This window comes from Pelophylax lessonae, assembly GCF_965119305.1.
Source record: "Pelophylax lessonae genome assembly, chromosome: 4".
Lineage (NCBI taxonomy): Eukaryota > Metazoa > Chordata > Amphibia > Anura > Ranidae > Pelophylax > Pelophylax lessonae.
In genome coordinates this window covers 307,297,906-307,320,938 of record NC_138771.1, presented here as the reverse complement: position 1 = coordinate 307,320,938, position 23,033 = coordinate 307,297,906, and the positions used below count along the sequence as shown (strand labels likewise).

The 23,033-nt window shown below is 41.2% G+C and overlaps 1 protein-coding gene across 1 annotated transcript in view; it reads left to right on the top strand.

Moving 5' to 3' along the window:
* Positions 1–23,033, top strand: part of KDM3B (lysine demethylase 3B) — an 89,048-nt gene that overhangs the window by 32,447 nt on the left and 33,568 nt on the right. Inside the window, exons 6-11 of the mRNA XM_082254092.1 lie at positions 1,718–1,792; positions 8,022–8,567; positions 12,210–13,392; positions 13,522–13,723; positions 15,171–15,385; positions 17,669–17,821. Coding sequence (XP_082110218.1) covers positions 1,718–1,792; positions 8,022–8,567; positions 12,210–13,392; positions 13,522–13,723; positions 15,171–15,385; positions 17,669–17,821 — 2,374 coding nt within the window. The remainder of the gene's footprint in view (positions 1–1,717; positions 1,793–8,021; positions 8,568–12,209; positions 13,393–13,521; positions 13,724–15,170; positions 15,386–17,668; positions 17,822–23,033) is intronic.

Here is a 23,033-nt window from a genome sequence, read left to right as displayed (position 1 = left end):
TTTTTGGCTTGTCTGTTGAAAGCCAAGGGGCTGAAGGATAGAGGTTTGTCTGAATCTGTGATTCCTACGCTGTTAAAGGTTAAAGATCTACCATCGTACTTGGAAGACGTACGCTGTGTGGATCTTTTGGGGGTTCTCCCTCGCTCCTTTTCGGTGGTTTGGATCTTGGCTTTCCTCCAAGGGGGGGATGAGCAGCTCCTGGCCTTGAGTGCCATCAAGGGCCAGGTTTCGGCCTTGCCGGTTTTCTTTCATGTCCATTGGCCACACATTCCTTTTTGTGCGTACCTTTATCCAGGAAGCTTGACACTTTGTCCATTACCGCCGTGGGTCCTCAAATTGGCGTCTTGTCGTTCACCTTACTTTTTGGTTTACAGAGCTAAGGTGGTTCTTCGTCCCTGTCCGTTCTTTCCAAAGGTCGTCTCTGATTTCCATTTAAATGAAGACATTGTGTTGCCTTTCCTATGTCCCAGGCCTAAACATCCTAAGGAAATTGCTCTGCATTCCCTGGATATTTTCTGGCAATCAGGGTGTACCTGGAAGCTATGGAATCTTTTAGGAAGTCAGACTTACTATTTGTACTCACAGTTGGATCTCAAAGGGTTGGCCCCTTCTGCTGCGATCATTTCCAGATGGATCAGACAGTGAGGCCTATTCAATTAGTCAGGTTCCTCCTTTCCCTGTTAGGGCGCACTCTACTTGGGCGCTTAGTGCCTCCTGGGCCTTCTGTCATCAGGCATCAGTGATGCAGGTTTGCAAGGCGGCCATTTGGCCGTCTGTGCACACTTTGTAAAGTTTTATAAAGGGAATGTGTTTTGCATCTGCGATTGCTTCTTTTGGCTGCAAGGTTTGCAGGCTGCTGTTTAGAGGACCTGGTTCTCCTTTTGAGGGTTTTTTTTTTTTTTTTCCCAGGTGAGCTCCAGTTGTTATGGTTGAGCTCCATGTTACCTGGTTGGATATGGTTAGCCTTGGGATTTTTTTTTCTGCTATTTTCCCACTCATGTTTAACACTACTTTGGAACGTCCCAATGGTTAAGAAGAATCAGGAGCTGTGTTCGTCGATGTACGAAAGAGAAAATGGGATTTTTGACTTACTGTAAAATCAATTTCTCTGATGTTCGTTGATGGACACAGCACCCACCCATCTGTGGAGATGGCTTTTCACTGACACTGCTTGTTACCAAACTGAGTGTCTATAGCTGATAGTGGTTGTATACCCCCTGGTACTGGCCATAGGCGTAGTCAAGCTTTTTCCTGCCTAGTGTCCTACTCCTGCAGGGGGCAGTATAACTCAATGGTTAAGAAGAATCAGGAGCTGTGTCCATCAATAAACATCAGAGAAATTGATTTTACGGTAATTCAAAAATCCCATTTTTTTCCCCCACTGTATTAATTTTTAATGCAACTAGTGTAAATATCTGAATTTAAATTTCTATCCTTTTTAATCTTTGCAGCACATATAAGACTGGGAAAAAAGGGGTAATCCCTTGTGTGATAAGTCCAGATTTTTTCCTATGCTTTAGTAACTCAGCTAGGTTGTATAGGTGACAGGACAACAACAAAACCTATCCATTTATATCCGCCCCCCAAATTCTGAAATCCCTAATATCTGTCTTTGCTCCTGTAATTTCTATGTTCTGTCAAGCTGTTTTTTTTTTTTTTTTTGTTTACAGATATGTTGCTGTTCTTATGTTGACACTAATTTTTTTAATATTCACAGGGAGGTGAGACAGTGATGATTGATCCAAAGTTGGTACACGTGGTTCTAGTTGATGACTCTGTCTTAGAACCTGAGGTATTTACTTTTTTGTTTGTTGCATACAAGGTGTTATTTTAATTAAAAATAAAAATAGCAATAAAGCGTTTTTAAAGCTTCAGACAAATTTTATATTTCAAAGCAAATGTTTAATATTTTTTGTCAATAACATGGTGTCGGTGGAGTTTAAGTTTGACAATAGCTTTCACTTTGTTCACCCTGTAAAGCGATCTGGAGACGGTTTTGCCAATCACAGGCTGTGTCATGGCTTCCAGCCTGTTTCTATAGTGTGTATGTGCTGGGACCAACAGGGAGGTGAAGCCTCCATCAATAAACATCCTATATCCTGCCCCAGTAGTGTATAGCAATATGAAGGTATGGTGAAGGGAGCGTGGGGGGTTCATATACCACTGTGTCATACCTGACTATAGTCACATGGGCTGCGCAGAGGAGAAGAGAGAGCAAATTAATAGCTTTCAATGAAGCTGGAGCATGCTTAGTAGATGTCAACAGCTGGTCTTTAAAATCTCAGGCTGCAGCAGGGACACAGACAATGAGAGAGGGACAGGGAACAGCAGGTTAAACCAGGATTTTGGAAAACAAAATTCAGAAAACAAATTCTCTAGTGGATGAGTAAATTATGAACACATTTTCGCATTTTCTTTTTCTGAAGCCTGTCTGTGATAGATTCACTTTGATACTTAGGGTCATTGTCCTGCTGCATCACCCAACTTCTACTAAGCTTCTGCTGGTGGACAGCCACCCTGACATTAAACTGTAGGATATATTGGTAAGCTTGGAAAGTGGTCTAGGCACCTGAGGCAGTGAAACAAGCCTAAATCATAATGTTCCCACCACCATACTTCGCTGTTGGGATTATGTTTTGTTGGATTTATGTTATGTTGGTAAGCTGTGCAGCAATTTTTTTGAGGAGCAGTCTCTTCCTCCATGTTCTTCTAGGGATACCCTGCCTGTTCAAAGACTTGCGTATGTGGTTAACACCATCATATTCAAAGGATACACAGCCCAGTAAGGATTTGGACTAAAGTCTGTATTTTGTGAAAAATCTGCTATCTTAAGTGACAGTTGTACATGTTATGCAAAAGAAAAAAGTGCACTCCAATGGAACTGCTTTAGGTTCTTCATTTACCGCCCACCCAGGTACAATCACTTACCTTTACGTCAACAGTGTCTTCCAGGTTCAGGGTGGTCGCCCTCCTTCTCGGCTGACTGCTGTTGTGATTGGATACAACAAAATTCTTTCAACAGGTTTGAGCCAATGATTCATGGCTGAGACCTGCTGATCTGTGTCAAATCACAGCCCAGAGCCCTGTGTTGACAGACAACACAGGGCCCTGTGATTAAAAAAAAAAAAAAGAAAAAAAATCCCAATAAGTGTATATTGATTGGTTTGTGTGAAAGGTACAGTGTCTACAAACTGAGATGTACTAGAGCACTTCTCCAAAAAGCATTAAGAGCCATACCGTTTATCAGGAGGCAGGCAAAAACTATTTACCAGAAATGGAAAATGGGAAGCTTAAGGACAACTATGTTCTGTATTTATTGCACTCCATATCTTCTTATCCAGGTGTCATTGGGACAGGAAATAAATAAAATCTCCCCAGTGGCATTACTGAGAGAAATAAATTGAACAGAATTGTTTTTTCTTCCCCACGCAATTGAAAACACATAAATGGCTGGAGTTAGATTTTAAAGCCGAACAAAACCCTCCTATCCTTTTCAGCCATGGAAGCTGCCATCGTGGCATCTGTTTGATCTTCAACTGCTATAAAGCTGCACATGTGATCAGTTATGACACCAGCTATTTGATGGTTTGACAGTTTAGTTGAGAGCACAACCAATGTGATAGCATGCAACACTGCTAAGAGGACTCTGACAGTGGTGACTGGATTGACTGGCTATGGGCTTCAGTCTGCTATTATTGACTGGACACTTTTTTTTTTTTTTTTTTTTTCCAAATTTTTGTTGAAAGGTTTTTAAAGGGTTACAAAACATGCAACAAAGCGCATATATAAATCCAGGTACAGAGCGACTTCCAGCCACATTTTGTGTACACACATTGCAAAGTAAGCATACAAGACACATGGACACATTGTGCTGTTGGATGGCTGAAGAACCTTACTAGCATTGTGAACTAGCTCTTTCAGTCCCTAAATATTAAGTGCCTCCCACAACTGTACTTATATCCTGTGATTGTGACTTTTGACACTTGTGGCCCAGCAACATGCTTTTGACCATCCAAATATGTCTGTAATCCTTGTCAGTGTAAGGTTACACAGTTCAGAACTTACTGGATTCTTTGGGACCCCTGTTGCATTATATATCTATATATAATATATATATATATATATATATATATCCACTTCTTTGAATTTAGTCAAGGCAGCACCCTCAGATGTTTCCCAGTTAAGGCAACTAGGGTCTTTAAACCACCAGGGGGTACCAGAAGTCAGGCTGCCCTAAAAGAAGCTAGTCTAATACTCTCCTGGGCTGAAACTCCTATCAATCTACATCCCTGGAGTGTACAGTTGTCCGGCAGACTTCCTAAGCTGCCAATGCCTAGACCCAGGGGAATGATCTACACCTAGAGCTCTTTCAAGATCTGCTAAAGGCAGGAGAAACTAGATGTAGACATCCTGACCTCCCAAGTTGAGCAACAAGCTGGATGAATTTGTAGCAAAGACTATAGGGATCCTATAGCCTTCACAGTGGATGCTCGGGTGATTCTTTGAACTTGAAGTTCAAGCTGATTTATGCCTTCCCTCTTATGAAGACCCTCCTCGACTGCTGCAAAAGACAGAGGAAAAAAGCGTTCTGGTGAACTTCATTGTTCCAAATTGGCCAAAAATAATGTGGTAGAAAGATGTACTCAAGCTTTGGCTTCTTCAAAATAGTCCAGACCTAATGACCCAGGCCCCCTGTTCTATCCTGTCTCCAAGGCAGCCCATTTTCCTTTTTCCTTCTTCTTCTTTTTTTTTTTTTTTTTTCCCCCGTTCAACCAGCGTGTTAAATGACAAAATAATGACTCTGTTTCTCCATCTGCACACTTGAGGTGGATGGGAGAATCCTCACCGAGGAGCTGTTGTATTCTGACGGCAGGGAGATCTCCTCGCCATCGGAATACACTGATCAAGTGGCATAAATCTGACAGCGTTAATGTACAGAGGTCAATCGGTAGATCAGTTTCTGTACAAGCACCCAGCACGTACATAGGTCAAAATTTGTCCCATCCTTGCTGCTGAATTTCGATTATTATATTATTATTAAACCCAGACTGAGAAAAATTCTCATGTGCATACTCGCAAAGCCCCTAAAGCATTTTGTTATATGAAATGTACCTGGTTGACTCTGTCTTCAGCTGTCCCTTCAGTCTTCTCTTTGCCCATACTGCATCCTGGGATTGTGTAGACCAGCTGGTGTCCTCCTACTGAGCATGTTTTTCAGTTCCCTTCTAAGCTCTGCATTTCCTCTTTTCTTTTCTGCTCATGGGACTATAGTCACACATGTGGGAGCGTATAAACAGTGGTAAATGACACTCCTCCCCCCCCTCCTCCTCAATGTCCTCCTATTGCTAAACACTATGGGGTGGGATACAGTATGCTGATTGATTACATTAATTAAGAAACTCACAGAAAAGCTTAATTCTGATATAAATCCATATTAAATATATCAAATGTAATTGCTAATACCTGTAAAATAGAAGAGCCTTGGATACAGATGCAATCTGAACAAAATGAAAGCTAGTGTTAATGATCTTTTACTCCACCTACACTAAATTAATGCACAGAATTTTTTTTTGTCATGTGACCAGCAAAGCACCAATCAGGGCTGGTCTTGATAATGCTCTTGACTTAGTTCAGACTTTTTAATTTGTGCCTTTCCCCCAGAGTAAATTATACATCAAAGATACAGCACGAGGGGATGGTAGTGATTCTCATTGCATCAAACTGGCCCAGAGGAACCTGGTGCACAGACATACTTCAACTTCTAGCAGACAACCCCTGGCCTCTTCCTAACGGGCTGGATCTGCTGTCTCAGGACCTTCTATTCCATGCTACTTCTCAGTCTCTGGCTCTGTTGGCAGGGCTGTTGAAGCCCAAGTCTTAACAGATAGAGGGGTCTCTGAGTCTCTTCTTGCTACCTTGCTGAAAGCAAGAAAGCCGCTTCCAGAAAGATGTACTATTGTACCTGGAAATCCTTCTTTGCTTGGCGTGAACACAGGCTATTCAGTCCCAGAGATTATTCTGTGTTTCACGATCTGACCTTTCTACAATCAGATGTTGACCAGAACTTAGCCTTAACACGCCGAATGGACAGGTCCCAAGACTTCTGGCTTTACTCTCCCTTGTATGAAAACTTTTTATTCAAGGTGTATCTTGCATCAAGCCCTCCTTACTGTACCGTTTCCATGGGATCTCAACATGGTTCTCTCTGCCTTGCAGAAACCACCCTTTGAACCCATCAAGTATATTCCCTTAGATGACCTCTCCTACAAAGTGGCCTTTTTGCTTGCCATCATGTTTGTCAGATGTGCCTCAAGAGTTAGCAGCTTTCTCGTGTAAGGAGTCTTTCCTCATCCTTCACAATGACCATCACAATGTTGTTTTTTGCCCAAGACCGTCCTTCCTAAGGTAGTGTTAGTCTTCCACCTCAATGAGGTCCTAGTCCTACCATGCTTATGTCTTGCTTTAAAGCATCCAAAGAAAATCTTTCTTCATTGCTTGGATGTAGTCCTAGTTCCATTAGAGTCTTCCTCTAAGCAACCACTTTAATCAGACAGACATATTCCCTGTTTGTCCTATCCTCATGGCCTAGCAAGGGACACCCTGCTTCCAAATCCACATTGGCTTGATGGATAAGACATCTGATTGCTAGAGCTCACAGTCACAAGGACAAATCTCAAAGCTTTTAGGTGCCCATTCGACCAGATTGGTGGGAATTTCCTGGGCTTTCCAGGATCAGGCCTCTGTAGTCCAGTTTTGTAAGGCCACCTCCTGGACTCCTGTTCATACTTTTTTAAATTTCTACCAGGTGGACATAGGCGGCAGGCTGCAGCTTCATCTTGAAAAACAATCTGTTCAGTTTAAAAAATGAAAGGCAAAACATTTGTGTGTAGATAATGATGGTTAGTTATAAAAAACCCTTTTTTCCATTTTGTTTTTTTTATAAGTAATCACATTCCCTCTGTTCTTAGCTGCATAAGAGCTGGGGGAAGGAAAAACAGCAGCACATTGAGCTTCCCAGTGAAAGACTTTGCCGGGGGAATGTCAGGACAAGTCTAATTAGGCTAAGCTAGAGAACTGACCATAGTATATTTTCCTGCTTAGTGTGGTCAGTTTTTACCAGGAAAGCAGAGGGACTGGCAGGAACGCCAGTGATTTCACACAAATGAAGCATACAAAGGGAACAGGATACATTTTCATAAAAGTACATGGTACAGCAGGCACTTATCAGGAATGTGAAATGTTGGGTTTACATATGTTTTAAGTTGGGTCTTTTGACTTTTTCTCTTTTGTTGTTATTGGGCCTGTTGGTACAGTTCTGTTTGCCTAGTTGTTGCCCACCCTTCTCATGCATTGCTTGGGGATGTCCCAGGGTGTGTGAATGCTTTGACTGTGTTCTGTATATTGTATGAATAATATAAGAAGTTTTTACTTGCCTGTAAATTCCATACCCTGGAGTACAGTACAAGACACCTTCCATTTCTTGCTTAGTCTGCTATGCTTGGTACAAAACAGAAGAGTGGTGTAGGGTTATAGAGGAATCACCCATGGAGTGTTACCCAAATGCTTTGCCTCTATCCATTCACCTGAACTGGTACTTCAAGATGTGGAATTTACTTGTAGGTCAGAATTCCTCTTCTTTTGCCTTCAAGTTTTTTTCTTTTTAAAATGAATTGGGGGAATTAACAAAGAATGGCACAGGCACATCAGATCGTGCTCCCAATTAACATAGGGGAATCAAGCACCAGACAGGGCGCGCGGAGCCTGCTTGCCTTGGCACCCTATGGACCCCCCATGACTTCTATTTCACTCTAAAATAGAAACTGGCACAGATAGACCTGAAACAAGTCTGTCTGCTTTGTTATTGTGGTGCACACCACTCATGTCAGTTTCCTGCTCCATTGTAATGGCACAGGAAGTTTTGTTAATTCCCCCTCAATATTTCTAATATTTTGCCGTGCTCCATTAATGTAAAGAAATTATGTAATTAAAATGAAAAGTAGCTAACACATGATCTGTTGCAGGATACACTCCTAAAAGTAAAAGCATCAAAATCTAAAAAGAAAAAAGAAACTGCAGATGGGAGGGATGGCCGACGAAGGAAAAACCCTGACCCAGAAGGCGATTTCTCTGCAAAGAAACAAAAAGTTGACAAGAAAGATTCAGACAGCACTGTTGGGGATTCTGTTGAGGTCAGTCAAGGATCCTGGAAGGGAAGTGGCATCACAGATCCCACAGCAGAGTCAAGATCAAAACAACTATTGCATTTTGTTCCACAAATAAATCCTAATATTCGTTTTGCAACTTACACCAAAGAGAATGGCCGCACTTTAGTTGTGCAAGATCAGCCTGTTGCTGATGGGGCTGCGTTTCCATCATTTAATGTCATTGCAAGTCAAGCTTCATTGCGGTCCGAGCCAGTGAGGTCTGGGAGCAAAGGTGACCATGTTGAAAGCACAACTGAGGCAGTGACTTCTGCAGGAGTATCTCCAACCACAGTACGGATTTCTGACGTTCTTTCCAATGTGACAACAGAAGAAAATAACAAGTCTGGCTGGGCCATTGGAGAGGTAATTTGGTGCATAGTGTAGTAAATTTTGTTTTGTATGTAAATATATAATTATACTTGTATTTTAATAAATTATCTTCATTTAATTCTGAGATATTTATATATTGATAAGAAATCCCCAATAAGCTTCAAGAACTCAGGAAATTGCTGTGGTATGCTATTGAGTGTCTGAACAAAATTGATCGTTTTTTTTTTTTTTATAGTCATTAAATTATTTGTTGTAATCGGCTGGAGGCACTGCGTAATAATTCTATTGATGACACCGCCTTTTAGTAATTATAATAATCAGATTTTATACCACACTGCACGACAGGTGGTGTACATGGTTAAAACTAGGAATCGACCGATATCGTTTTTTCAGAGCAGATACAATACCGATTTTTCGGCCACTCTTCAGGCTGATAGCTGATTAGGTGCCGATATTCTGTACATTTTTAATTTTTATTTTTTTATTTTTACACTGCCCTTTTTAATTTATTTTTTGATCACTTTTTATTGCTGTCGCAAGGAATGTAAACCTCCCTTGTGACAGTAATAGGCAGTGACAAGTACTCTTTATGTGGAGGGATCTGGGGGTCTATAAGTCCCCAAACCCCTTCTCTGCACTTAAAAGCATTCAAAATGCCAAGTCTGGCTATTTTTGAATACTGTCCCTTTTTTTTTTTTTTTTTTTTTCTGGTGCCTTTTAAGGTTTCAGTAACCGGAAGTGATGTCATGAAATCGCTTCCGGGTTACTACATCGGAGACGAAATCGGAGTTGATTCCGATTCCAGCTTTGTTTGGGTCTTCAACCAGCCAGCAGAGATGCTGGCTGGTGAGACAGGAGACCTGGGCGGAGTGGCGGGAGGGGAGCGTCCCCTCCCACTGCTTGTAATAACAGCCGAGCAAGTGATTAGCTGCATCGGTTGTTATTACAAGAAAGCTGACCATCCGCTCTAAAAAAACGGTACCAGGGTGATGCCTGTAGCTGCAGGCATCACTCCGGTACAACCTGTTGAATCAAGATCATCCATATCGCCACGTTTGTGAACGATACTTCAAAAAAGTGAATATCGGCCCCATCAATAATCGGTCGATCACTAGTTAAAAACCAACAGAAAACTGATATTACTGCTGATATGCAACCCTGATTCTTACTGACACAAAGTAGGAATCCTAGATCTTGTATGCTCTGATTCAAAATATTTATACAAATTCAACATTGCCTATGCAAGTATTAGCTGCTGCAGAGCCCAGTATTGCAGTGGACCTATTGCTTCACACTATGCAAAAGCACATGTTCACTTTGAAGCCAAGGTCACTCCCCGCACAAAATACTCTTGATCATGAAGGGATTATAGATGGGCTATTGTAATTTACATTATTCAGACTGAATAGAAATTTGTATAAGGCAGAGCTCAACCACAAATGAGGATGGAGGAGGAAGCGGCACAATCTTAGCAGGAATAGGAGAGATTGCAGCACATATCTACTGTTGATTCATTGTTTCCCCCTTAGTGTCATGGTCTTAAGTATGGTATACACAGGACGTTTTTTCGTTTAACCCAATGGGCTGAATGAAAAAAAAAAAAAAGGCGGCTGCTGTACTAACTATGCGATGTTAGTACAGCAATCTCCCCCACTGTGCTATTGTGTTCTGGCAGGGGGAAAGTCACCCCCCCACCAGAACATACTGGTCAGCACTCACAGACATTGGCTGCAAGCGCTGAACGGGTGCCAAATAGCTGCTTGTTTTCCAGCATGCTTGTTCAACAGAAGCCAGTCACGAAACCAGCTTCTGTCAGATGAGGAGCTGTACACACGGGCCAAAAATCGGCCGGTAACTGCTGAACTGACTGTTTTCGGACAGTTTTCAGCCCATGTGTATCAAGCTTTACACAAGTGATCTTTGACCGACCGACCGTTATCTCATTTCTGTGAGCTGTCTAGTATGCAATTGTGTCTAAAAGTCCATGTACTACATTTTTTTTCATTTGCTACTGCTTTTATGAATCCTTATCTCTGTGAGAACAAAATTGAGATTTAAAGGCTAAGTCCACCTTTTGCAAAAATAATAAATGCATTTAGATTTGGAGAAAACAAATGTGCATTTTTTTTTTTTTCAAATGAACCTGCAAAGCAATGCACCAACAAATAGTGGATCAGGGGGTGCAATTCAAGGCTCCTGCACACTTGTTCGAGCTCTCTCTACACAGCGAGGTACAGACTTTCAGTTGGAGAACTGGAAGAAGCCTTAGGATGGGTTCACACTGTGCGGGAGCGGCTCACAGCGGGGTGTCCGGTGCGACTCTGTTCACTGTTTCAGGTCTGAGTTTGGTTCAAATTTTTGGTTGAATTCAGACCTGAAACAGACCAGAAGATGCACAGGACCCTTCCGCAAACAGCTCTGCAGCTGCCCCAGGGCTGTGTGAAGCGGCTCCATTGAGAGGCGGTCAGTCTCCTGAAATGTGAATTGGTTGCGGAGAAACCCCCTTTTAGTTTGCGCCAGTGTAAACCCAGCCTCAGTGGACTATGAGTGTTTTGTTCACAAATATAAAGACATGGTAGGAAAGATTTACAGATTGATATTATTGAAGTGCCCATTCATCACTGGCACTCTTTAAAGTAGAACTAGAAATGTTGCTGGCAGGTAGGCTTGTATTGCAGAAGATACTCTGTAGATGTCTCTTCTGCAAAAAAATCTCTGGCTGCCAGCAATGTTGCTTTTGAACGTACACTGAACTGCACATTTACAGCTCAGTTTGCGTTCTTGGTATGCCAGGTTGAATCAACTGCCGTGCACATTATTGGGAGCTATGTCATCCCTGGTCTGGCCAATCAAGTTGGCTAGGGAAGCCAAACCCCAGAAGAAGAGCAGGGAAACGGTGACTGCACACAGATAGCTGAAAGGGAGAACTTTGGTGGGCAAGTCTGTGCAAATAGGTTTTAAAACTTTAAAGCACCATCTTCAGCCAGGTGTTCTTTTTGAACAGGGTAGAGGTAAGATATTGGAACTTCTGCCAGGATTTTATGGCTGCCTGTCACCTCTTTGGAAAGACTGGGAGAAAGTAACAAGGGAAAGTCTCCCCAGTGTGGGCTCAGAAATCAATAAAAACATGAGAGGTTCTGATCTTTCCCAACTCTAAAGCTTGAAGAAAAAAATACATATACAAAAACACAGTTTTTTGGCCGACGTTGGACTTTGATTTTTATTTATTTTAGGGGGATGTACAAGTAGATTATGGATGACTTGCTGTTTCTTCTATAAATGTCCTGGCAAAGGAAGATGGACCTCAGAGATATATATATATATATATATATATGTAATATTTTAATGATTAAAATATTGCCTAAAGTTGTGGAAAGTACAGGTCAAAGTGCAGGAAAACTGGCCACACTCCAATAGTAAAAATAATGCATATTGTTACGAAACCTGTTTTAATATGCTCAGATTCCATTCAAATGGCAGGTTTGGTAGAAATGCTGTGGGCTTTCAAATGAAATTAGCTGACTTCACGATGACCAGAAAGAATGTTCTGGTCATCGTTTTTTGTTCAAACTATTTATTATCTAACCATGTATGGCAAGCTTAACTGTTTCATTTCAGAGATTCAGCTGTATGACATTACAATCTTTTTTCCTCCTTTTTTCTTTTTTCCCTCAGAGTTTCAAAAAGCCTGTGCCAGTAAGTAGTGGCTTTGGGATGTCGGCCCACCCATTGACATTTGGAGAGGGTCGAAATCCATCGAATGGCACAGTGCAAGGTACCAGTTCAGCTGGGTTCCAGTTTGGGTCAAGTTTACAAGAAGATTCAAAAGATACAGACCTATCAAAAAACCTGTTTTTTCAGTGTATGTCCCAAAATGTCCCACCCAGCAACTATTTTAATGCTATATCAGAGAGTTCTGTAGAAGATTCTTCAAATAAGGACCCATTTAAACAAAGTAAGGAAGGTCTCTCTTCAACCCTTTTTAAGCCCAAACCTCTTATTCCTTCAGAAACTAAAGTAAATGCAAAATTGCCTTTTTCTGATTCTATGCCAAAACTTACTCCAGCATTTCCTGGGAAAGTGCCCGCTGCAAAGCCACCTGAGGCTCATGAAAATCTCTTTCTGCAGCCTCCAAAGCTATCCCGTGAGGATGCTTCAAATCCATTTTTAGCCTTTTCAAATACAAAAGATGTTTCACCATTTGGCTCTTCAAACCAGCCAGTTCAAAGTTCGTTATCTGGTACACCTACATCTTTACTATGGCAAGATAAGAATAAAGCTGATGACCCTGGCTCTTTAATGAAAAATAAACCTCTGTTTCTGTCCACTGAGCCTCTAAAAATGTTGCCTATTCCTTCTACGCCATCAGTTAATGAAAGCTCTGCATTTTTGGGAAATGGAAGGTCAAATTCTCCTGCAAATAGCTTGAATCAGCCTATTGAGATGCCAACATTATCATCAAGTCCAACTGAAGACAAACCTGCAATAGGATCTGGGCAGCTGGACAATCCATTGCTAAGAACTTTCACTGCTCTGTCAAGTAGACTACAGCCCGGTGTAGTTCCTTCCACAGAATTCTCTCATGATGGGAAAGCAGCTTTTGAGTCTGTTAACAGATTCACTCTAGATGAGCGAAGCCGGACATCAAAGCAAGATTCTGATTCCAGCACTAATAGTGACTTAAGTGACCTGAGTGATTCAGAAGAGCAGTTGAATTCTAGAGCTGGTTTTAAAGGGATCCCAGAACATCTTGTTGGCAGGCTGGGACCTAATGGAGAGCACAGTGTTGACTTACTTTTGGGAAAAGGAAGGGGAAAACAAGTGGGGAGAGGAAGGCCGAGAACTACTCCACTCAAAGGTAGGACGGGCAAGTAGCAGAATGTATGTTTGCATTAATGGCAAATGTAGTGTATATTCTTGGGTTTACCCTCTCTTAGGGGTTTTGTAATTTTAAAAATGTAATTTGTATTTTTATTTATTTTTACAGTAGGGCAATCCATTTTAAAAGATATGAGTAAAGTAAGAAAGTTGAAGCAGTCAGGTGAACCTTTTCTTCAAGATGGATCTTGCATCAACGTCGCACCACATTTGCACAAGTGTCGTGAGTGCAGATTAGAGCGGTACCGGAAATTTAAAGAACAAGATCAGGATGATTCCACGGTGGCTTGTAGATTCTTTCACTTCCGGAGGTATTTTTTAACATGCTGTGTGTTTTTATACAGTAGTCACTTATGTCAGTGCAAGGTAAATCCTGGTTTCCAGGATTTCTTATCAATAAGTTCACCCCCACAAAAACGGATTTGCATTTGTGCATCAAATGACCCAGAGAACAAGGAGAGCTGCTCCTCCCAGCAGTGTGCACAGTGTGGTAGCTCACCCATCTGGTGTAGGAACTTTTTAAAGTTCACTACTGTGCCTGACCACTGTGAGGCATTGTGGTAATTATTATACACAGTGAAGACATTAGGGGAACTGTGTATACTGTCTGACCAATGGGAGGGTTGGTGACTGCACGTGTCGAAAGCTGCATTGTCGCTTGCTCCTTGATTTTGGAAAGATTTAAGCAGACTGACGTGTGTAAAACGATATTTAGAGGTACACTGTCAGGAAAATGTATTTCAGTAGTCAATAGGAAATTTGCAATCCTCTCACTAGATGGAAATGAGCCAAAGAGGAAACTTTAAATTTGGCTGAGGTTTGGCCTTTAAAACAGCCCCCAGCACAAAGCTACAGTAAAATGCTGATATTTGAATGGTTATCCGCCAAAAGATTTTTAATTCTTTTTTTATCAGTCTTGTGATCTAGACTTCTGGACATCAGTGCATTTCACAAGAGGGTGAAAGGCCTTTGTCTGGTTTCGTTGCTGTCCTGTCACCTGGCAAATTTCTCCCAACTGTATAGCACAGCTATAACAACTTGACAATTGTGCTAATTTTTCCCTACACTACTAATTATTTTTTTTTCCTCTTTTTTTTACTCTTTATACCTGTTTCAGGGGTTTTCTCTGATTTGCTTTTCTGCTGAAGTACTATTTTTCATAAAGAACGCAACAGAATTTCTAAATCTCTATCATGCTATTCAAACAAACAAAATGTTTTGGCTGGAGTTCCATTTATAGTGAAACATCTTATTCACACATCCATCCCCTGTCTGCTGATTGTTTCATTCAGGAGGATTTACCCTACTGATGAGGAAATCAGTTTGCTTATTTCACCTTTTAGCAAGCTTCTAAAATTTGAACAGCAGCAGAGCCTTTTGGTTCTCTGGGCTGCTTCTCTAGGTCCCTCTCTGTACGAGATGTCAGAAAGTTACTATGTAGACAGATTTAGGCATTATCAATGGACTTCAAGAAAAGGATTTTACAGTGAGTACAAAATTCCTATTTTATCCAGCATATTGGGGTCTTTCCAGCTTTTCCATAAATATTTAAAGATCTCATAAATGATTTTATTCAACATTGATTTAGTCAACTGTAGGTGATCTCCTTCATAACCTGCAGCTAACACCTACCTTTTGAAAGAGTATCATGCTTATTTTCCTATTGCAAAGTCATAAGTATTGTGTGTGCTTTCAGGACTTTCATTTAGATTATGTGGGCAGCCTACTTGCTTTGTGACAAATTGCTTCCCTTTTTAGGCTGGTTTTCACACGGAAAGGAATTCTTCGCGTTGAAGGCTTTCTGAGTCCCCAGCAAAGTGATTCAGAAGCAGTGCGGCTTTGGGTTCCCTCCTCTGTTCCTGCTGAAGGCATTGACTTGGAGACCTCGAAATACATTCTAGCTAATGTCGGAGATCAGTTTTGTCAGTTAGTCATGTCCGAGAAGGAAGCCATGATGATGGTGGAGCCACAACGTAAGTCAATTTCTGTTAAAATACTTTTATCTGTGTATATAATCAGTGCTGCTTGAAAAGCAAAAAAAAAAAAATCCTGCTATTCATTTTTGCTCGCACAGGCATTTTCCATTTTTTAATGAATGATGTAGACCAATATAATGCAGAATTCAGCAGTCAACCCAATCTAGGAGCCAGGACCATATGCCTATGATTGTGATTTACAGAAATGGCAATAAAGATGTAGACTGGCAACATTTTCTGAGGCTCCTGAATTATTTTCAGCTGTCTACAAAGATATAGGAGTATATAGGTAATCTATATATATATATATATATATATATATATATATATATAGATGAACAGTTTACAAGCACATCCCCTGTCAGTTGGTAGTCGATTTATCCTGTTTATCCTCTTATAACTTCAGCTAAAATGTTTGCTTTAAGGTCACATCATGAGGTTAAAGTGGAACTAAATCTCTAATGACTAAACTGCGAACCATCAGGCTTTTTATTTCAGTAGAGACCTGCCTGCTTGCAGTCGTCTTTTAGAGTGAAAGAGAAGGGATAACCACTCCAGGTGAGACTGGGAAATCAATCCCAGCTTGCCACCATAAACATATGACTAAGCACTAAGATGTGTAAAACGCGTTAACCTTATCTGTGGACTCCTGTCATTTTATCTGTCTTCATCCAGTAAAGAAGTTTTACTACTGGTATCCTGTTACGGTGTGCGGCCATCCTTTTCTTTAGAATGTATGGCGCTGCACATGAACAGCTCAGATGACTGAATTCCTGCGCATGCACTCAAGTGTTGCCATTTCTACTGTATGGGCACTCAGCAAACTTCACACATGCGCAAATGTATAGCATACCGCTTCCTAGCTGTGACATAGCAATCCCACGAGGCAGTGGGGCCCAGCCTAGGCTGAAAACCAGGAAGTCCAGCACACAAAAAACACCTAATAGTACAAATCCATAATAAAAACGTAACATTTTTGTAAGAGGGGAAGGACTAAAAAGGTAAAAAAAAAAGGGGGTTATAAGGAGTTAAAGTGATACCAAACACGGACCGTTTAACATACATTATCACCTCTATATACATATATGGATGTCGGTGTCCCTTTAAAAAAAAAAAAAAAAAACACAAACTACTTTTTCTCATATATACAGCAGTCATGCGTCTTTGCCCAACTCTTATTGTTTTTCAGGGAAACAGACCTTCTATTGAGTTAATAAAGGTACACTGTAATGACATCTAGGGGGAGGTTCTGCTAGTCAGCCTGCTCTATGCCGCTCCAGCCTGTCTTTTGTGTGTATGTATTTGTAGGAAGGAGGGAGTAGGCAGTCATTTATCCCTATGTATATAGTCCCATGGGCTGGTTAGGGAGGATAAGCTTGACATAGAAACCCACTGAAAACCGTGCATTCTCACTAGCTGTAGCAATGGCTGCTCTGCAGACTCTCCAGCTGCAGCAGAGAACAGCAGGGTTTTTTTTTTTCTTTGCCAAATACAGAAGACAAATCCTATAATAGCCAAGTGAGTTTAATCAGCATGCGATACAGCATTTATTAATAGTTTTTTTTTTTTTTTTTACTGAGTGGGTTTAATGTCCCTTTTTTTAAATTCAGCTTTAAGCTCAAAAAGGTAGCAACAGTACTGGGACATTTTTTTTTCACTTCAATGTGGTCAATAACCTTTAGAACTACTTTAAAGCCTGAAGAATAGAGCTTTTGGATAGCTTTTTTTTGGGGGGTTAAAAGGGGGACTTGATGTCACATTAACTAAAAGAGAAGTATAGCCAAAGCTTTTTTTGGCCAAACTTCTCATGTGGGTCAAAGGAGTGCACTTATTTCTGCACTTCTACAACCCAGGTTTAGCTGACAGTGGGCTAAAACTGTCGGCTTCCGCCACAGAGCTGATCCAGACTCCCCAGCAATGTCAGGATCCACTCTTAATACCTGACCTGCAGCTGGCTCAGTCTTTCAGTGCACTGCTTAGAGCTTGCGCTAGCCGCTTCCACCCCCTTCACAGCTCGGCGCTGCAGAGAGCAGTGACAGTCACCGTTATCTGCTCAGTGAAGACCGAGAACTGAATGATCAGCAGTCATGTAGTTGCTCAGTTCTCAATGTTAGAGCCACGGGGGACAGCTGCAGCTTTGGACTGATGCTTTAGCCACATAGGCGAGTATGAATGTTTTATATCCCACACTTCCTCTTTAAAATACCTATACCTCGAACACATGTACACATACTGTATCTAACTTTTGACAATTCTTTTTTTTTTTTTTTTCCTATACAGAAAAAGTAGCCTGGAAACGAGCAGTCAGAGGTGTTAGGGAAATGTGTGATGTCTGTGAGACAACACTTTTCAACATTCATTGGGTGTGTCGCAAATGTGGATTTGGTGTCTGTCTTGATTGCTATAGACTGAGAAAGAACAGGCCTCGTAGAGGTAAGAGTCTCAGTATATCTGAAAACCTTGTTTTGCAATGGAATGCTAAACAGTTAAGATTAAAGTTTTTTTTTTTTTTTTTTTTTTTTTTCAATAAAAGGTACTATTAAATGTCCATACTGTATTTTACAGGCATTTATTTATATTCTCCATATTTACAAGCAAACCAAATTGGTCTAGTAGAATTCACACTCACTGGAGTGGGAGTAGGTATAACCTTGCCAGGGAAGTCTGAGCAGTTGCAACAATAATTCTTGCAGAAATTAAATAAATGGTTCACTGAAACACTTCTAAGTAGAACAGTCTTCCAGACAGCAGCAGTCTCAACTTCAAACCCTTTTGCAACGCCAAAATTACCTTAAGAACATGCTTTGAAGGTGCAACCTTCGATTCGTAGGCCTTCCAGGAAGGGTTAGATCCCATTGACTTTCCATTCCGGGAGACTGTTACATCATGATACCATAACCCTACAGTACCTTATCACCTAGGCCACCCCAAATCAACTTGCAATAGACCCTGATTGGACCCCCCTAAACAGTGCAAATCTATGGTACTTACTGACCCTCTTCACAATTAAATGAAAAGCGCATCTCTTAATTTTGTGTAAAGCCTTTTATCTTATTGAAATGAAAAATTACAATTAACCACTTGCCGACTGCCTAACGACGATTTACGTCGGCAGTCAGCCCCTCACAGGCAAAGCGACGTAGGTCTATGTCGCTAGCCTGTGAGGCTCTAGGGAGCAAGCGCACGCTGCTGGAGGCGCGCTCCCACTCGCTCACGGACCCCCCCCGCCCGTGTGCACTCACGATCGTCCGTTAGAGCGGGAGAAAGGCAGGCGGCTAATGTAAACACGGCCGCCTGTCATTCTCCCCTGTGTAAGAATGGAGATCACATGGTTCTACTATGTAGGACCGTTGATCTCTGTTCTTACACCAGTAGCCACATCAAATCACAGTAAGAATCACGCCCCTAGGGACACACTTAACCCCTCCCTCTCAAATAAAGTTAACTCCTTCCCTGTCAGTGTCATTTTTACAGTAACAGTGCATATGTTTAGCACTGATTACTGTAGTAATGTCACTGGTAACCCCAAAAGTGTCAAAAATGTCAGTCAAGGGTCCAATCTGTCCGCCGCAATGTCGCAGTCCCGCAAAAAAAAATCGCAGATCGCCGCCATTACTCGTTAAAAAAAAAAACAACAAAAATGACAAAAATCTTTCCCATAATTAGTAAACGCTATAACTTTTGCGCAAACCAGAAGCATAAGAGCTGTGTCTGTCAATGGACTTCAGAGAAAAGGATTTTACTGAAAGTTCTTACAAAAAGCCAGTTTTCTCTATCGTCCATTGACCGACGCAGCTCTTATGCTTCTTATACTATACCATATGGTTTTGCTACCCCCTATAGGAGTATTACTATGGTATAAGAAGCATAAGAGCTGTATCTGTCAATGGACTTCAGAGAAAAGGATTTTTCCGTAAGTTCTTACAAAAATCCTTTTTTTTTTTTTTTTTGCTAAAATATAGAAGATGGGGTTGCATTGAGTAACATGTCAAGTATTAAAATTGCTGCACCCTTGTTATCGCAGAAAACGCTAAATTCTCCATAGCCACGCTTTAAAAACCTTTACTGCTCAGTTTAGAGTTGACCAAAAATGATGGCCCTAGAATTACTGCTCTCACTCTGACGTTCGTGGTGATTCCTCACATAATTGGCGCAATCGCGGTCTACATACACAGGAGCGCCCTGTGTGTGTATAGGAATTTGACGGTGTGTTTGGGGCAACAGGGAATAGTTTCATTTTTTTTTCTTTTATTACAATTTAATTTACCATTTTTTTCATTGCATTAACAAGAGGGTTACCAAGCCCCCATGTAATAGCAATGGGCAGGTGACATATTTTACGGGAGAAGTCAGGGATCAGACTCTGTGTCACCCCTGCCCCAGACTGTATTAGGTTAGCGGTTTCCCTGGCTGTATCAGTTAGGGAATGACGGCTCTGAATCTGGAAATGCTCAGAGCTGAGCTCTTCCAGCTTCATTTACTGCAGAGGAGATTGAGGGATGGATCTTCCTTGGTCTCATCCTGCTCTCTATCCTGAAACCCTCTGATGTGGTCCCTGGCTACCATTAAGGGGGGTGGGGACCACACCGCTTGCACTCTACAAGCGATCAGGTCTCTATAGAGCCGCCCAGATCACGTTTACTTTACACGCACGAGTGAGCTAAAAAAGAGCAAACTCATGTATACTATCTCAGCCATGAGCTTATGTTTAACCCTTCACTGTCTGGATTGTCCAGAGAGCTTATGTAGTTAACATTCTGTATGCATACAAATAGGTATAAATTGTATATAAAAGACCACTGTGACATGTTTTGTGGCACCTTGCTTCTTCTGGACCAGGTTTTCTGATGAAAGTAGATTCAGATATATTTGGCAGACTAGATGGGCCAATTGGTTCTTATCTGCCGACACATTCTATGTTTCTATGTTTAAAGTATAAATGAGGTTATAAAACGGTGCCAAAATTAATCTAACAAGAAAATTATACATAATAGTATAAACATATTTTTTGATAAATGGATTTATTTGATACAGTGTTTGGAATAGAGCAAGGTCCAAGGTGATATACATAGTTGATTAATCATATTGATTAATCATATTGTGTACATACTACAGTATAATCAAGATAACCGATTACTTGCATGGTGTAGTCCCAAAATATCAGCTCAAAGTCTAAGACATCTGTTCATGCCACACTCCTGCAAGGCTTTGACAGTTTGTGCACTCACTCCAACATAAACCAACACAAGGGGGAGCAAGCAGATTTTTGACTTAACGTAAAATCTATTTTTACATGTATGCAAAAAACTAAGAAAATATGTTCTAGATGCACTGTTTAAGGGCATTATGTCTGTTTTTTTTTTTTTTTTTATGAATAAACCACCTAGGTGTTTTTTTTAATCTCATGAAGTGCCAATCATTTTTTGTTCTTTTTGCATATACTCGGGTTTGATAATACTTTGTCTCAGATGCCACACTAAAATGCGGTTGCAGAAGTCTGCACATCCTCTTATAACTGGGGATGTAGCTGTGTTCAGAATTAAGCAATCACATTCAAGCTCATGTTAAATAGGAGTCAGTACACACCTGCCATCATTTAAAGTGCCTCTGATTAATCCCAAATAAAGTTCAGCTGGCTGCTCTAGTAGGTCTTTCCTGACTTTTTCTTAGTCCCATCCTACAGCAAAAGCCATGGTCCGCAGAGAGCTTAGCTCCAAAGCATCAGAGGGATCTCCTTGATAAAAGGTATCCGTAAGAAGAGCACAAAAGAATTTCCAAGGCATTAGATATACCATGGAACACTGTGAAGACAGTCCTCAAGTGTATAAAATATGGCACAACAGTGACATCACCAAGAACTGGACGTCCCTCCAAATTGATGAAAAGATGAGGAGAAAACTGATCAGGGAGGCTGCCAAGAGGCCTACAGCAACATTAAAGGAGCTGCAGGGATATCTGTGGTCACATGTACCACACAGCCAGTACTTGCCAATCTCCTGTTCTCTTCATATGTCTGGGCTATGGGGTAGAGTGGCAAGACGGAAGTCTTTTCTTACAAAGAAAAACATCCAAGCCCGGCTAAATTTTGCAAAAACACATCTGAAGTCTCCCAAAAACATATGAGAAAATGTGTTCTGGTCTGATGAAACCAAGGTTGAACTTTTTGGCCATAATTCCAAAAGATATGTTTGGTGCAAAAGCAACACTGCACATCACCAGAAGAACACCATACCCATAATGAAGCATGGTGGTGGCAGCATCATGCTTTGGGGCTGTTTTTCTTCAGCTGGAACAGGGGGCCTTAGTCAAGGTAGAAGGAATTATGAACAGTTCCAAATACCAGTCAATACTTGCACAAAACCTTCAGGCTTCTGCTAGAAAGCTGAACATGAAGAGAAACTTCATCTTTCAGCATGACAACGACCCAAAGAATACATCCAAACAAAGAAAGCAATGGCTTCACCAAAAGAAGGTGTTGGAATGGCCCAGCCAGAGCCCAGACCTGAATCTGATTGAAAATCTGTGGGGTGATCTGAAGAGGGCTGTGCACAGGAGATGCCCTCGCAATCTGACAGATTTGGAGTGTTGTTTCAAAGAGTGGGCAACTATTGGCAAGTCAAGATGTGCCATGCTGTAATAAAATCCAAAGGTGCTTCAACAAAGTATTAGATTAAGGGTGCGCACATTTATGCAACTATATATTATTTTATCATTTTTTTAACTTCCATCCACCTAAAAGATTTCAGTTTGTTCCAACTGAGTTGTACAGTTTATAGGTCACGTTAAGATGAAAAAGTTCTCAAATGATTTCTTTGTCTCATATTTTTTTTTTTTTTATGTCACAGAAACCTGACATTTTAACAGCGGTGTGTAGGCTTTTTAAATCCACTGTGTATTCACTTTCCTGCAAGAAACACTGCTGACAGAAAGCTTTAGGCTACCTTAACTCTGGATACAGGCTCTCCCACCTACTAGTTCCCAATGGAAGATGGATAATAAAGTGATATCCACCCCCTTCCTTTTTTTCCCCCCTTATTTTAATCCATGTTCTCTATGCGCAACATAGAGCAACAAGAAGCAAGGCTAGCCTTATGTTTCCTGATGTTCCTTTTGTATAAGATTTTTGATCTTTATTCGGGCTATTATTATTATTGGGAGCATGTGTGCGGGCACGCCCCCAGCCCTAGTAACACATATGGGTGTCCTAACGCTGGCTTCGCACACATGCACATGATTCCTGGGAGCAGGAGGTACTATATGCAGCAGAGTCATACACATCAATTACGGTGTTGAGCAAAGTCCTAGGCATCAGTGCGGCTAACAAAGTTGTACGTGTCAATCATGGCATCCAGTGAAGCTTTCCGCATCAATCATGGGTCCAGCAAAGCCATCCGTGTCAATTATGGTGTCCAGAGAATTTGTTCACGTCGATCAGTGTCCAGAGAATTTGTCTGTCATGCAGCAAAGTTGTCCGTGACGATCACGCCATCCAGCAAAGTCTTCTGTATCAGTCATGGTGTCCAGCGAAGTAATCCATGTCATTAATGGTGTCCAGCAAAGTCTTCCGTGTCCATTGCAACATCCTGCAAACTCGTTCATGTCCATCATAGCGTCCAGTGAAGCCACCTATGTCAACTCACAGCTT